We start from the raw sequence: 16,907 nt of genomic DNA, 5'->3' as shown, positions 1-16,907 counted from the left end.
TGGTAGCTGTCTAGTGCCATCAGGTAGGTGGTATATATACATATATACATATATATATATACATACATACATATATATACATACATATGCATATACATATATATATACATATACATATATATATAGAGAGAGAGTTTATAGTTGCTATCTGTGGAAGTGACAGTATGGTAGGAGCTTACTTAGCTATTCTCAGCAAGGGGATGTGTGATTTCATTTGAGTTTATTGGATACTAAGCCTGAGGACATAGGAGATACATATGTCCTGAGGACATAGGAGCTATCATTGAGTACTTTTTATAGATGAGAAAACTGAGCCCTTGTAGGTCCATCAGGCTTAAAACTCCTCTACCCCCATTTTATCCAAGCCCACTTGGGTGAAGCAAGAATAATATGGTGTCCATTGTGCGGAGACAGGGGGGACCTGGCAGGAAAGAAAGGCAGGTGAAATGCCAAACTGTGCCAGCCTGAATGCTCAAGTCCTTTGGGACCAAGGAGTCGTCACAATGAGCTTAAAGTTTTGCACATGGTCTCTTTGAAGACTTCTCAGGGCTTCTTTGTTTCTTTCCTTTTCATTTCTTTTGAGAATTTCAGACATCTCAGTTGCACTATGGGGACATGAGTCTGTTGAAGAGCAAAACTCTAGCAGTGCTTAATGGCTACCCCAGACAAAACCAGAGACCAAAAAAGGTCATAGGACCTCATAGACGATCTTTCTCAAACACCTCATTTTAAAAGCTGATGAAACAGGCCTAGAAAGGGGAAGCAATTTGTCCAATATTTCTCAGCCATTTGGTGGCTGAGCTGGTTCTGGTGTTCGAATCTCTTAATTTCTGCAAAACAAGCATAGCTCCTTCATACCCATAGGTAGTCCTCAATCTCTCTCTGTCTCTCTCTCTCTTTCTCTAGCCTGCCCACACTGCCACCATGAAATGTCAACACCAATGACTCCATTTGCCTCTGATGGCATAGAGGGGAGGGCATCCATCTATCTACTGAAGTAGTAGTTCACAGCCATGTTACAGTACTCAAGAAAGATGATAATAACCATAAACACCCAGGTAGATCCCAGTGGCCATTATTCCACCAACGAATTGATGTTGATGGATTACAGATTGATATTTACTCTATGGTGCTTCCCCCCATCCAACACCACCACTCAGTCACCCACCATAGATGCGAAAGGCATACTCGATCTTCAGGCTGGGGCAAGCCTGCTCACTGAACACAGATGCCATCCCCAGGACATCCTCAAAGGAGAACATATCATTGTGGGCAAACACTTTGCAGATTCGGTCTCTGAAAGGGTTGACCTGTAGGGAAGGAGAAAGAGGAGTGAGGAGGTCTATCAATGTCAGGTTCATGCCTCCCTGGCCTTCACATGTCTATCACAAGCACAGCAAATTCCTCTTTGACGCCCTCCTCTGCTTTCTGTATGACTAATTCATTCCCACCCACCTGGGATCCTTTCCCCCAGTGGCTCAGGGGCCCAGTCCTGGATGTTCTGAACTCCCCTTGCCTGCTGGCAGGTTTTATCAGGGCCCAACTTTGCTGTAGTGTTCTAGAAGGGCCCCAATCCCTCCCCTCAACCAACCCAAATTCTTTTTCCTTAGATGAACCTCAGCTAAGAAAGCTATTGGATTCTGTGAATTGACATAGTGGATCTGAATGGTCAGTCTGTGCCCAATTTTTAATTAGTTGAAACAAATCTCTGGTTGATTTTTTTAGTCCCTGGCAAGGTACCTTTCCAAGGTTCTAAGCTTCGTGCTTCTGCTTCAAGCACCCAATGGACCTACTACCTCCCTCAAGGACATTTGAGCCCCAGCCCCAGCCTGCATGCTTGTTGAACTCTCCTTAGGGTTTTCCTAGCAACAACCAATGCTTATCCATCTGGTTTTAATTTCCCAATTTATGACACATTAAAATGTCTTTTTCATTCCTTTTGAATTGAGCTACACATTAAAATCTATGGTTTAGTTTTATTTGGTATTCCTATATATTTGAGATGAGAAAGAATATTCTGTGTCATCTCAGGTGGCCATGTAGCTCTCAAGCTCTCGTGAGCAAGCGAGGTACCTAAGGTCCTTGTTAAGAACATGGATTGTGAGCTCCAACCCTTGAATATCCTGTTCTAGAAGGTCTGGGATGTAGCCCAGTCTGATGGATGGATTATGTCTTCCCTTATATTTGTATATTGAAGTCTTAACCCCCTGTACCTCAGAATGTCACCTCATTTGGAAACAGGGTCTTACAGATATAATTAAGATAAGGGCATGTGAAGTAGGGTGGGCCCCAATCCAATATGACTTGTGCCCTGAGTTAAAGGGGAAATTTGGACACAGAGACAAACACTCGAGGAGAACACCATGTGCAGAAGATAATTGGGACCGGGCATCCTCAAGCCAAGGAACGCTGGGCACGGCCAGCACGCCCGCAGGAGTCAGGAGAGAGGCATGGAACAGATCCTTCCTCACAGTCCTCTGAAGAAACACACCCTGCAGACACTTGGATCTCAGCCTCCTAGCCTCTAGAACTGGGAGACGATACATTTCTGTCGCTTGAGCCACATAGTTGGGGTACTTTGTCATGAAAACCTTCGCAAACTACTATATCTAGGAATTTGCATTGTAAGTAAGGCCCCTAGGTGACAGGGTTCGTCGTCTCACATGTATACACATACATATGTCCCAGGAGCAGACGGGGGCCAGGAGAATCCGGGGAATCTCGGCTGCTTTGCTAGAGCCTCCAAACCAACTCCTGCAGCGTCTGCTGCCTCCACCCTTTCACCTCAACACCCTGACTCCCTGAAAAGCCTATTGTGATGGCCTCGGATGGCCTCAGATGAACACTGATAAGGGCACTCCACTGTGATGTGTCCCAGATCACGTGACTCTAGCTAAGTGGCTTCACAAATTACTTTGCCAAATTTTAACTCAATTAACTCTTGCAAATGGCGGCTTAACAAGATTCTTGCAAAGAAATGACAATCAATGATAATTCTTATAATGCAAGTGCGGGTGATCAACCAGAAAATGTCCGAGTAGAACCTCTGCTACTTAAAATACAAGTTCCTAGGGGCGCCTGGGTGGCTTAGTCGGTTAAGCATCCGACTTTCGCTTAGGTCATGATCTCGCGGTTTGTGGGTTTGAGCCCCGCATCGGGCTCTGTGCTGACTGCCAGCTCAGAGTCTGGAGCCTGTTTCAGAGTCTGTGACTCCCTCTCTCGCTGACCCTCCCCTGCTCACGCTGTCTCTCTCTCTCTCCTAGAAATAAATAAAACATTAAAAAAAAATTTTTTTAATAAAAAAATAAAATAAAATAAAATACAAGTTCCTATGTATTTGGTAGTAGAAACGGTGAGAATCCAGTCAGACATAACTGAAGTCCTGGCTTCAATTCTTACTTACTGTGCTCAGACAAGGGCAAGGCAGACCAGCAAGCAGTGAGCCTAACCATATATCCAGCCAGGGAATGAGATACCAATCTTCCCTTCCCTGTGGGCCCACCTTCAGGACTTGGCTTTGCTGGGGGGAGGGGAGATGGTTGCCACAAAGCCAATCTATTCCCTCTTAGACCCATGTCACAGCATTCTGTTATACACACACACACACACACACACACACACACAACACCTTGTCTTATAAAGAAGATTGGGAAGGAGACAGTTGGTGTGGTAGTGGTGAAGGGGAAGGGGGAGGGAGGGAGCCAGAACAGTACATAGAGCACAATGTGGTGACTACAAATACTTTTGGAAGATGTGGGGAAGATATTGTTGAGGATGTAGAGAAATAAGCATTAGAACAAATTTCACACTGTGGGAAGTTGGCTAAATAGTTGAAGGAGAGTACAGATGTTTCTAACATGGTTTTCCTAGGTTGTGTTTCAATAATGAAATACATGAAGAACTACATCTCTGTGAGCCACTAACGGAAAGAGGTGATATTGACTGAACAGTACATTACTTCTTTAATGAAAACACCAGTGATGGGAAAAACTGTCTGAGCATAATCACGGATGGAGTGGCTGTTCCGTGATGAAAGGGATTCTGGGTAAGGGTTCAGGGATGGCCACACATGGAAAACCAACGCCCTGAAAAACTTCCCGCAGGCTGCCATAGTCATGAGGTTAAGGCTGGAAGTACACGAAGTACTACAGGATGCATTAATATGGTTTGTGTGTGTGTGTTTTTTAAAAAAATTTAAAACACAGTAAAACATATACAATGATTTGTTATCAGAAGGGAAGTGACTTTGAAAATCTTTTGAACCACAGAGAGGTTTTGCTGGCTGTCTCTTGGCAGAACACTTAAAGCAGCCATCAAACTTTAAGGGGAATTATATGTGTTTCTTGTACAAAAAGGCAAACATTCCAAATTTGCTGAGCATTTTATGATGACAGGATTGTTGGCAGATATCCATGGAAAAATGGACTCCAGTTCTTCTGACTCTTCAAGGTAGAGGTGACTCGTTTTAACAATGAGTGAGAAAAGTACTTGCTTTTCCAAAGAACTCATGCTTTGGAGAGAATATTTTGAACATCAGATTTTTGTTGATGGAAACATGTGGCGTCACCTAAAATAATGCTTCTATCTGCGTACTTGAAAATATTAGAAACAGATTTTTCTAATCTGTTTGAAACCCATCCAAATGGAAAGTGTCAGTGGATTTCGGGTCCATTTGTTAAAAACATAAAAATGCAATGTTTTGCAATTAGCTTGTAAGAGCCACTGACTGGCATAAGGGAAGATGGACATCTACTAGCTTAATTTCAATAAAAGGCCTTTAATTGGTGGATGGGATTGAAAATGAGCACCATAATTTAATACACACAGTCAATGATACATATCTTCTCTTTGAACCAGTTATGACAGCCACTAAAAATAAACTCAGCTCGAACCAGACCCCCAAATGGCTCCATCTCAAAGTGTTAAAGCAAGATTTTAAAGAACAATGAAGTTTATCCCACCACATTGCTCTCCCTTCCCTGTTGTTATTAATTATAAGCAAACAATACAATTGTGAGAGGAGGACATTGTCTTGTATAAATGAAAGGGGGAATTTTTTAAAGATATTTTGTGTTTATTTAGTTTATATAATAATTAGCTTTTAAATTTTTAAAAATTTTTATGTTTTTGAGAGAGAGAGAGAGACAGAGTGTGAGAAGGGGAGGGGCAGAGAGAGAGAGACACAGATGCTGAAGCAGGCTCTAGGCTCCGAGCTGTCAGCACAGGGCCCAACGCGGGCTTGAATCCACAAACCGCAGGATCATGACCTGAGCTGAAGTCGGATGCCCAACTGACTGAGCCACCCAGGTGCCCCTAGCTTTTAGGGTTTTTACTTTGCATGTTTATGTTATAACATACTGGTGTCGTAGTAAAGGTGCAGAGTTGGAATATACACATATTATGGGTACATGCCCCCCATTTTTTTATTGCTGGGGAGGCACAATCAAAAATAGCTAGTGATCTCTGATTCAGTCTAATCCCCTCATAAATCATGGGTGTGTGGAAAAGAGGCCCCAAAGTTGAGGGAGTGACTTGCCCAAGATCACTCAGCCTAGGACCCAGCTTTCCTGAGTCCGGCACTGTAGCCGCTATGGGCCCTTGTGGCAAATAAACATAAATGAAAAGATGATGTTGGAGGCAGAACATGTGACTTTTAAAACATAAAAAACCTTAGAACTAGAACCTCTTAAAATTCTTACTTTAATAAAAAAGAAAGAAAGAAAAACAACATTTTGGACACAAAATGCCCAACGGAGGCCCGCTTGAAGTCAAAGCTGTGGCCCCTGCCTGTGATAGCTCCGCGGCTAGCCGGCCAGCCGGTGGTGGCTGTCCTGACTGTCAGCAGCTCCGGAAGTGAACTGTGAGAGCAGACACGGCGGAGCCCAGAGGAGGTGACGGCAACAGGAAGCCAGCAGGTGAGGGGGGCATGGTCGAGGAGCCTCAGTGAGGATGCCGTCCCAGAGAGGATGACAGGGCAGATGACACACAGGGCCACGCGTCACCGGCGCTGTTTCTGGGCCCCGAAGGCCTCGAGGTGGCGGGTACGGTCCTCTGTGAGACCCAATGGGTACCTGCCTGGCGGGTGTCCTTGGTCTGTCTCTGTTCGGGCCATGGCAGCGTCCCCCTCTCCCAGGTTCTCTGCCTCATCCCTTCCCAGAGGGAGACCCCAGGGCACAGACTTCCCCTGTGGCGTGGTGTCCTCAGCACACGTGTGGCTCTGTGCAAAGGGATGCTCTTAGTGCTGCAGAGATGGTGTCTGAGGGTCCCGGAAAGGCTGCCTCCGTGCCTCTCTCTGCTCTCCACCCTCAGCTAAGGGCCAGTTCAGCCTGTGTCGGTGTCCGTGGGTCTGGCCCAGCCACTGGCAGACAGAACAGCTGGGAAGAGGCGGGAGAGGAGCCACTCATGGCCATGAGTGATCACAATTCCAGTTTACTGTGTTCCAGATTTTTGTTGCTATTACTTTAAAAATCTGAAATCTTCGAGGCGCCTGGGTGGCTCAGTCAGTTAAGCGTCTGACTTCAGCTCAGGTCACGATCTCATGGTTTGTGGGTTCGAGCCCCGTGTAGGTGTCTGTGCTGACAGTTCAGAGCCTAGAGCCTGCTTCAGATTCTGTGTCTCCCTCTGTCTCTGCCCCTACCCACCCCCACACCCTCTTTCTCTCTCTCTCTCTCTCTCTCAAAAATAAATAAACATTTTAAAAAAGCTGAAATCTGAAAAAATGAATTTTGGGACCTATCTAGAGAGTTATAGTCTGCATTAAATCTCACACTCATTTAGAAGCCGCCAATCCTCCCAAGGAGGAAGAAGATGACATTTGACAAAGCAATGCCTTCCTTTCGAGAAGAACACGTACCCCAGTGTGAAGGCATTCTGAACAAGGGACTATAAAGGTGTCAGTATAGAAATTTATATAGGTAACTCAGTAGTGCAATCTCTGTCTATGCATGACAAAACTTAAGAAGATGAAAATAAACCCCAAATGCTGGGGATTTTTTTTTTTTTTTTTGGAAACAGAAACTACAGTTTGTTGGCAATAAAAAGATTGCAGTCCTTGCCAAAAAACTAAAAATTTTTAAAAGATCTTTTCAAAGTTATTGAACAAGAGATTTGATTTGAAGATGAAAGTCAGATGGAAAATATTTGGACTTAGCTTAAAAATATCTCCCCACCATTTCTCTAACTAGCACACAGTCAAAAGGAGCTTTTTACCGTCGCTGGAAAAAATTCACACAAAAATACGCTAGTGACTCAACAGTGACGTCACTGATGTTTGATTTTCAAGATCTTGTTTTTTAGGGGGAAAAAAAGACGAAATAGTATTATTTCATGTAAAACGTCTCATTGCTCATTAAACTTTCTTAATTTTTGGTGTTTGTTGGTTTTGAATAATGCCTCATTTTTGGTCATTGTGCCTGCTATCAATTCTCATTAAAAGTATCCGGTGAGTGTTTGTAGTTTTTAGATGTTAAACAGATGTAAAGCATCTGTCAAGGAAGGGAGTAAAGGAGGGTATCTGCTGGGAGGGGTACAAAAGAGGCCAGTCCCTTCTGGGTCTTGAGGGAAGGCCTAAGGTTACTGACACAGACTCTCATAGAGCAAAGTGCTGCCTGAGAGACTCCTCTTTTATGTGCAAAATGGGGTGAGTAGACCCCAAACCCCAGGAGAAGGGTGTGACAAATCTTTTTTATTTTAGTGCCTTTAAAAACTTCCCTCAGATAAACCATATTAATGGAGTGGCAGGCTCAATATTATTAAGATATTAATTCTTCCCAAATTGATCAACAGAGTTAATGCAATTCTAGTTGAAATCTTCCAGCTGGTGTTTTTGTAGAAATTGACATGCTGATTCTAAACTTTATATGGAAATGCAGAAGATCAAGAACAGCCAAACCATTTCTGAAGATGAGGAACAAGGTTGAAGCAGTTATACTAATCAAGCTCTTTCTATAGCTTTAGTAACCAATACCGTGTGGAACTGGTACAAGGAGAGACAGACCAATGGCCACAATCTGGAAACAGAGCCATACATATAGGGTTTTGATTTATAACAAAGATCACATTGTGACAGAGTGGGGGAAAGGAGAGTCTTTTCAATAAGTGGTGTTGGGTTGATTCCTACCTCACACCATATGCAAAAATCAATTCCAGATTGATCATAGCTCTAATGTGGAAAACCGATAGTAAAACTTTTGGACAAAAACATAGGAAAACATCTTCATAACCTTGAGACAAAAATTCTTTAACAATATAAAAAAAACATTAATCATGAGGGGCAGAACATCCTTAAATTGGAGTATATTAAAAGTAAGAATATGGTATTAAAAAGATATCAGTAAAAGAGTAAAAAGGTAAGCTATAGCAAGTGATATGTACTTCAACAGGTGATTGGATAAACAAGGTCTAGTAAATCCATATACAGGACTACTTCTCAGCAATGGATGGGAACTAATGAGTCAATTCTTGCATGTCGATTCTGTTAATCAGCTCTTCTGCATGTTGATTTATGCAACAATGGGGAAAGTTATTACATGTGTTTTGCTAAGTAAAAAAAGTCAGATCCAAAAGACTATGCATTGTATGAGCCCATGTGTATGAAGTCCTGGAAAATGCAAAACTATATGGATGGAAAACAGATGAGTGGTTGTCAGTCATTGGGGGAGGGGAAGGAGTTAACTACAAAGGAGCCTCACAAGGAAATTTTCAGGTGATGGAACTGTTCTGAATGGGGGTACTGCAGGGGCAGGTCCACACTCCTATGCATTTGTTTAAACCCATAGAACCATACCCCACAATGAGTGAAGTATATGGGCTGAAAATAAAAAAATGTTTTAAGTTTTAAAGACCCAGGATGCTAGTAAACTTAAGATGAAATGGAGACCTTGATAAATGAAAGTAACTGTATTACAAGTATATGACAAAACCTCGCAGAAAGGAATTGGGAAGGAGGAGCTGGCCAGATAACTTTGGGAAATGGTGGTTTGACTGGGTACATAAGTCTAAAGACAAAACCAACAAACAAACAAACAAAAACAAACAAAAAACCCCCACAAACCAACACTGTGCTCTAGATGGCAGTTTTTTCACAGAGGGGTGTGGATTAGTAATTCTGAAACTACATGGATACTGGAGTTGAACAGAGAGGTAAATAAATAACAGATAGCAGGAGCTAAGTTTCTCACTGTCATAAGAAGTTACAAATAAGCAAGAGTGGAAGTGCAGAGGTGGTGCTGGATTAGTCAGAGACATCAGTATGAATTCATGGGTATATACAGATATATATATATATATACAGAAATAATGGTGTTTAGTATATGTGAGTTAATATACATACATGTATTTTCTAGCTCTATCTACTAAGTAACTTTACAGTGGAGAAATCTAAAAGCAACACCTTGATTAAGTGATCAGGGTTAACATCACCAGTCATAGGTCACATAGATATCATGTCTTCCCTGATATGTTGTGGTGAGAAGGGCACTTCACTGCTGTGGTATTCATTGCACAGATCCATGACCCCCATCTAATCGAGAGAACACAGGTGACAGACCCAAGCTGAGGAAGGTTCTATTAAAACACCTGACCAGTGTTGTCCAAAAAAATCATGAAAGACAAGACTGAGAAACTGTCACAGATTAGGGGAGATTAAAGGCAATGTGAGTGCCTGAAGTGGTTACTGGAACAGATAAAGGACATAAATGAGAAACCTGGTGAAATCTAAATTAAGGCTTGTCATTAGTTAGCAATGTCCCACCAATTTTAATATATCATTAGTTTTGATAAATGTACCATGGTTATTTATGTAAGAAAGATANAGAGGGAGACACAAAATCGGAAGCAGGCTCCAGGCTCTGAGCTGTGAGTACAGAGCCCAACACAGGGCTCAAACTCAGGCTCAAACTCATGAACCAGGAGTAATGACCTGAGCCGAAGTTGGTGCTTAACAGACTGAGCCACCCAGGTGCCTCACCTTAATTAATCTTAAAAGCAAGCACTGAAAAGGATTAAACTCATTTCAGTGAACAAAACTGCATCAAAGAACAAAATTCAGTAACAGTTAAATGAATACAACAAAATTAAGCAGCTAACAGTATAGAATTTACAATATTCAGCACCCAATTAAAAGTTACCAGTCATGGAAAAAAGTAGGAAAATAAGACCTACAACCTGTAGAAATTAACAATTAATAAAAACAGCTCCAGAAATGACACTGATAGACTAAACAGGCATGAACATTAAGACAAAAATAAGTATGCTACGTATGTTCTAGAAGGTAGAGGAAAGCATGATGAAGAAAACTAATACCCATCAATTCAAGAAGCTCAACAAAACCCAAGCAGAAGAAACTTGAAGCAAACCACACCATGGCACAGCGTAACCAGACTACTAAAAACCAGTAATAAAGAGGAAAATATTTTCTGTTGGGGGTAGGGTGGAATACATACATATAGGGGAACAAAGATAAAAAGCAAAGTAGGCAATCCAAAAGATAGGGAGCAATACTTTTAACTCTGAGAGAAAGGGAAAAAAGTCTCTCATCCTATTATTCTATACCCAGCAAAAATATCCTTCAGACTTGAAGGCAAAGACTTATTTTTCCCAGACAAACAAAAGCAGAGAGAATTCATCCATAGACCATAGCTACAAAAACATTAAAGGAAGTCCTTCAGGAAGAAGGAAATAGCAGAAGGAAACTTGGGTCTACACAAAGGAAGAAAGAACACGAGAAATAATAAATATGTGAGTAAATTTTCTCATTTTAAATCCTTTTAAAAGAGACAAATTCATATATATAGCTAGAGATTTCAATATCCTTCTGTCAATAGTTGATAGAACAGTAAACCAAAAAATCATTAAGGATATAAAAGGCTATAACCAACTTGAGTTACTCGACATTTTATAGAGCATTCCACGTTACACAGTGGTATACACATTTTTCTCAGGTGCACTTGGCACATTTACCAAGATAGATCACATTTTTAGGTTATAAAGGAAGTCTCAACAAATTTTAAAAGATTTAAATCATACAAACTATGTTCTCTAGCCACAACAAAATTAAATTAGAAATCAGTAACAGAAAGATATCTTGAAAACCCCCAAAGTCAAAGAAATCACAAGGGAAATCAGAAAATGATTTGATCTAAATGAAAATGAAGACACAGTATATCAGTATTTGTGGTATTCAGTACAAACACTGTGTACAAGAAAATTAACATTAATTGCTTATATTAGAAAATAAAGGACTTAAATATTTATTTAAATTTTTTAAAAAAGCCTCTTCACCCAAGGATGGGAGCTGGTCACTGGAGGAAAAGACAGTCAGGAATTTCAGTCTATCAGGTGGAGACCATTCTAACCCTGTGCTCCTGGGTTACTTGGCCCAAGGAAGTGGCACTTGAAGACATGAAGGAACTTGTCACAGGGGCCGTGCCTGGAAGCCACAGGTGGATAGAGCTTCTGGGCTAAGCTGAGAATGAATAAGCTGGATGTGCCTTTACAGATGGCTTCACTCCCTTCTACCTCATTGCCCAGGAGGAATTCTTAGTTCCAAGTGTGAACCGGCTCATCCTTCAGCACTAGAGTAACTCTGCCAGAAGGTGGCAGTGTTGAGTTGAAGTTGTTTGGGCAGATATCAGACCCAGCCTGGGTGAGCACCTACTGTGTGCAAGCCACTGGTCTGGGCTGTGACTATCTCGCAGGCAGATGGCAGGATAGAGGTCACCACAAAGACAGGAAAGCTCAGGGAAGAAGAATTCCCACCCCTAATTCAATGCTCTGTCTACACTGCTGCTCTTGACTCTATTGGGTATTTAATTGATTTTTTTCCCAAGACAGTATCTCAAATTCACATCTCTGCATACACAAGGTAGGCGGGGTTTGAAGCATTACCCTGGGTCCCAGGCCCCTGACAGCAGTCAATCATAGAACAAACCAGTAGAGCTTGAGGATATGGCTTCTCAGCTGGGGCCGCAAGGCACAAAGCTCATGATCTGAACTTCAAGTCCTTGGAGCAAATGCATAAGGTGAGTTACCGTATACCGGGCACCAAACAAATTCCCGGGACCCTCCAAATAATGGAGATGCCGCCTCTGTCCTCTATGGGATTCAACCCAGGCACTTAAATAAGTCCATTCAGAAACAGGTGGGGAGTAGGGGGTAGAAGTGTCTGAATCAAGTACAAGTAAGTCAAATGACAACAGCTTAGACAGGGTAGCATTGCTACAAGGTAGGATAGACAAAGGGCCCTGAAAGAGAAACCAGCCAGGAGAAGGTGAAAGGGCAGGAGCCAAGGCCAGATCAGGCAGGGAGCAAGTGGGACTCTGGGGGGGTGCGGGTAGTGCTTTGGGAGGGGATGAGGAAACCAGGCCAGGCAGCAGGGTCCCCTTCCTTCTCCACGTGGCCTGAGCCCCTCCCTCCTCTTCCTGATGGGCCAGGCTTCTGCTGGATGGATAAAAATGTTATGTAGGAGAAAACAACCTTGGGGCTTAATCTGGACCCTCCAGGCTCTCATAGGCCCAGACTGATCTGTATGATCTTCACCAGGTAGAAAGAAGCCTGACATTTCCATTTAAGGGGAGTTGGGGATGGAGCATGAAGGATGAGAGGTTCGCTTAGGTGAATGCACTCCTAAGTTGGCCAGGCCAGTTGTTTATAAAAAAGGGACCATCTCTGCGTTTTAGATGTTCAACCTTCCTGAAGTCTAAAAACAGAGAGGCCCGCACGGGAGCTGTCTCCTAGTGACAGATGGGTTGGCAAGGGACAGGCTGAGGATGTGTCCTGCCGGCAGCTGGAGGCAGATCACTGGAGGAACAAATAGGGGAGAAAGGCAGTAAAAAATGTTCAATATTATTAAACATCCATGGGACCACGTGGCTTAAACCTGGCTCAGACCGGCCAGCCCCATCTCTCTCCAGATCTCAGCTGACAGTTACCTGCCACTGCCCCGGGGAACCTTCCAGAAGAGCTACCTGCTACCTCAGGGGAGTTCAGGGAACCGCACTGTTTTGGGGAGCGGCCCAGGGGCACTCGAGGCAGGGAATGGAAGGAGCAGAGGCTCTGGAGTCAGACTGAGTCTAAAAAGCCCTAGAATCATTTTGTTTGACATCTACAAGATTTTGGTATCTTGCAGCATTTGAGGTTTATACAATCTCAAGTGCAGCTTGCCCAAACACAAAAAGGAAAAAAAAAAAAAGAAGAAGAAATGGGGGGGGGGGGAGAAAGAGCCAAAAAGACCAGTTAGTTGTTCCTCACTGGTTTACCGGCACCTATTACCAGAGAGATGAACTTAGCCGTTTTAAAGATGAAGGTCTATTCCCATTTGTACGTCCTGTCTCCTCACGTTTAACAGCTCAAGATCAACTCTAGAAGCCCAAAAACACATCACGTACCTGGGTAACAAGAGCCACAACAAAACAAGCTGTGTGACTTTGGGTAGACCAAAGGCCCCCTCCACCTCCCGTGTGTAAAATGGGCAGAATTGTATTTTTGCTCATGGGATTTCATGGGGGTCGAATGAGATCATATTTACTTCAGGGGCTCAATAAACATTAGCTTCAACCAGTGAGCTCCCCGACTTCGCTGGCCCCTGCATCAGCATCGCCAGCATCCCTAGGCCCTGGCAGAGCTATACAACTTTTTTGAGATAGAGAGCTGGGGAGAGGGGCAGTGGGGGAGAGAGAGAGAGAGAGAGAGAGAGAGAGAATCTTAAGCAGGTTCCACTTAAGCCTGACATGCTGCTCGATCACATGATCATGAGATCATGACTTGAGCTGAAACCATGAGTCAGCTAGGCCACCCAGGCACCCCTGTACATTTTGAGCTCCTAAGCAAAGATGTCACCTGGGCCCACATGTTGCCAGGGGCCCACCCTGCCTGTCGATGAGGAGTGGAAATGTTACTTCTGGCCCCAGGGGTGTCCGTGACCCAACACTGCCTCAGGGGCCCTGGGACAGCTGATGGGTGTGAGGGGGGCTGACACGTTGAGTGCCAGCTGATGCTGTGGACTCACAAAGATGCTTAACACACCTGCCGGCTCTGTGTCTGAACCCACAGGGCTCTTTCACCAAAATCTGCATTCATTACCCCATCATGGGCTTTGTGAATCAGCTCCTGCAAGGGTAGGACCCAAGGATCTGTATCTTAACAAGTGGCCCAGGTGGCCTTCATTCTGCCAATCCTTAGCTACACTAAGCGACCCTGTCCAAGTCACAGTGCTAATCAATGACAGAGGTGTGACATCAGATGCTGCCTCTCCCCCCTGCCCCACCGTGTCCCCTCTAGGACACAGCATGCCCTGCCAACAAGGACGTGGGTGGGGATGGGGGCCAGATGGGGAAGCAGTGGCCAGCACAGGCAGCCTCCGGCCTCATTCCAGGGCAAATGCCAACTGGCAAACATTTACTTTGCACAAATACCTCACAAACTTCCTTTTCCTCCCTCTCACTTCCCTCCACCCCCCATCCATCCCCCAGGCTGAGGCCAGGCCCTGCAGGGGTGGGCATGTTCCATCGCCCCCACCCCACGGGGCCCCTCCCTTGCCTGAACTCTCGCTGCACACGGTCAATTCCACCCGTGACAAACTGTCGCTCCTGCAAATGTGTCCTTCAACTGCCTTCCCTCTCACTTCCCCCTTCCAATTTCTGCCAGATTTATTTCAGAAATGTTTCCATTTACTGCCTTAGACCTTCTGATGAAAACCACTTCTCCCGGAGTACCAAATAAAGCACTGGTGTTGAACGAACGACTCTCCAGTTCAATCCTGTAGCTTTGTTGTTTTGTTGAATTACTAAGATAACAGGGGGAAATTGCTGTTGATACTAAAGCAGTTGGCATCTGGGGAGGTGGCTGCTGTAAGTGGGAAGACCCCTGTGCTCCGGGAGGTCTGGGTGGAGAAAGAAGGAGGGAGAAGTGGGGGCCTCCCAAAGGCCCTCTAGGCTGTGGAGAGTGAGGGGGAGAGATGGGAGAGAGAGAGAGAGAGAAGGCATCAGGTGCAAATGACCCAAGATGGGACCCTTCCTGGGACCTACCTACCCCCTCAGTAGTGCCAACCACAATCCATACAGTGGTTGGCATGAGTGGAGTTTTTGTGGAAATCAGTGAAAAGGTCAAGGGTTTTGTTGGGTAAATAGGAAGTGAAGCAGATGTGCAGGAGATGGAGGCAGAAAGGACATAAGCGTAAGGGAGACAACTGAGCCCTTCTTTTTCCCTTGCAAGTTCTCTCCTTCCAAGAAGAAGGAGGAGGAAGAGGAGGAGAAGGAGAAGAAGGAAGAAGAAGAAGAAGGAGGAGGAGGAGGAGGAGGAGAAGGAGAAGGAGAAGGAGAAGAAGAAGAAGAAGAAGAAGAAGAAGAAGAAGAAGAAGAAAGGAGGAAGAGGAGGGGAAGTTGAGGAGGAGGAGGGGAAGGGGAAGAAGGGGAGGAAGAAGAAGGGGAAGAGAAGAATAGGGGAGGGCTCTGTTCTCCCACAGGGCACCGCATGGAGGGAAGGTGGCTCACAGCCAAGTCAGCTGTTTGCCCTGGGGCAGGAAGGCCCCAGGTACTTAGGACTCCAGCACTGCATCTGAAGTAGGATCAGTTCCTCTACATTAATGACGTTGCTCCATGAGTGGCGTCAGCCTGTGGCTCAGGCTGGGAACTTAACGATAGTTTATACGTTTTTCTGTGAAAAATGCAAACAAAGTTCCAAAGAGCTGATATAAAAACTCTTAAACCACGGTCTGCACCTGTGCTTTAAGGGCAGTTTGTGCAAAGCGGTACACTGACTGCCACAGTGGGGTCGCTCAGGGCAGACCGGGCAGGGCTGTTCAGGGAGCTGCCGGAGGCTGAGCCCCCCCCCCACTCCCCCCACTTCTCATGGGCTGCTCGTAGCTGCCCCTCGGCTCAGCTGGGTTGGGTTCCGGCCTGCTGTTTATAAGCAACCTTCCTGTCTGTAAGCAGCCCGGGGCTCCCAGAGTGTGGGGGCTGCTTTGCAGCTGTTTGGGGCCACCCACCCCAGGGCCCCCTGGGAACACGCTCCTCTGTGAACTCTGTAGAATGTATATCTTTGCCTCAAGACAACAACTTCTCTTTTATCAACACATCTAAGCAACAGCAGTTGCTGTATTTCGCCGCACACTCTGCATCGGCTGATAGAAACCGCAATGGGCTCGCCCCCCAGCCCGGTAGCGGCTACTCCCCCTCTGCGATGCTCGGTGATCCTTTAAACATCACAAAGTCCAAACCGGAGTGACTCAAAGGCCCTGTATCCTTTTGGTCCCTGATAGCGTGGATTATTGGCCTTTCGAAGCCCCCACCTTCCTCTCCTTCACTTTCCCCTTTATCCCAGGAACATTGCCTGCGCAGCAGGCTGACCTTGACTGCCCAGGTCCCAGCCAGCACCGCGTGTCATTGCTTAGGCATGCATTAGGTGCCTACTATGGGCCCAGACCTCTGGGCACCCTGACTTATCCACACTTCCCCGTGGGCCCAAGGGGTGCTCATTAAACATTTACTGCATGTCACGTGCTGTGCCAATCACAGTCACACATGTGACCCCATCTGTTCTTTACTACAGCCCACACGGTGGATACCAGCAAGTTCGTTGTGTAGACAAAGAAAACCTGAGAGCTGAGAGGTTGCAGAACTTAACCAATGAGAGGCAGCGCGGCAATCAGATCCCAGGTCTGTCCAACCTCACATCTGAGCTCCTTCCAAGGATTGTGTCCCAGGAAGACGTCTCATCAAAACGGAGAAAGTGTGCACGGTCACACTCCTGGGTGGGCAGGTGGGTCCAGGCTGAGAGCGCCCCCCCCCCGCCCCCCCGAGCAACGTGCTGTGACGGGTGCCAGTGGCGGCTTGAGGAGAATCAAGGGGAGGGCTGGAAAATGTCCTGTGAATCCTGGCATGGGGGGGAGGGGGGCAGGGGTGGTGGCAGTG

At 45.2% G+C, this 16,907-nt stretch overlaps 1 protein-coding gene across 1 annotated transcript in view; it reads right to left on the bottom strand.

The window, feature by feature from the left end:
* The window catches only part of CIB4 (calcium and integrin binding family member 4), a 47,570-nt gene that overhangs the window by 8,778 nt on the left and 21,885 nt on the right, over positions 1–16,907 (bottom strand). Inside the window, exon 4 of the mRNA XM_077774118.1 lies at positions 1,169–1,310. Within this exon, the coding sequence (XP_077630244.1) occupies positions 1,169–1,310 (142 nt within the window). The remainder of the gene's footprint in view (positions 1–1,168; positions 1,311–16,907) is intronic.

This window comes from Crocuta crocuta, unplaced genomic scaffold (genome assembly GCF_008692635.1).
Source record: "Crocuta crocuta isolate KB4526 unplaced genomic scaffold, BGI_CrCroc_1.0 scaffold246, whole genome shotgun sequence".
In the NCBI taxonomy this organism is placed as follows: domain Eukaryota; kingdom Metazoa; phylum Chordata; class Mammalia; order Carnivora; family Hyaenidae; genus Crocuta; species Crocuta crocuta.
Note: the sequence above shows the minus strand (reverse complement) of the source record. Positions and strands in the feature narration are given on the sequence as shown.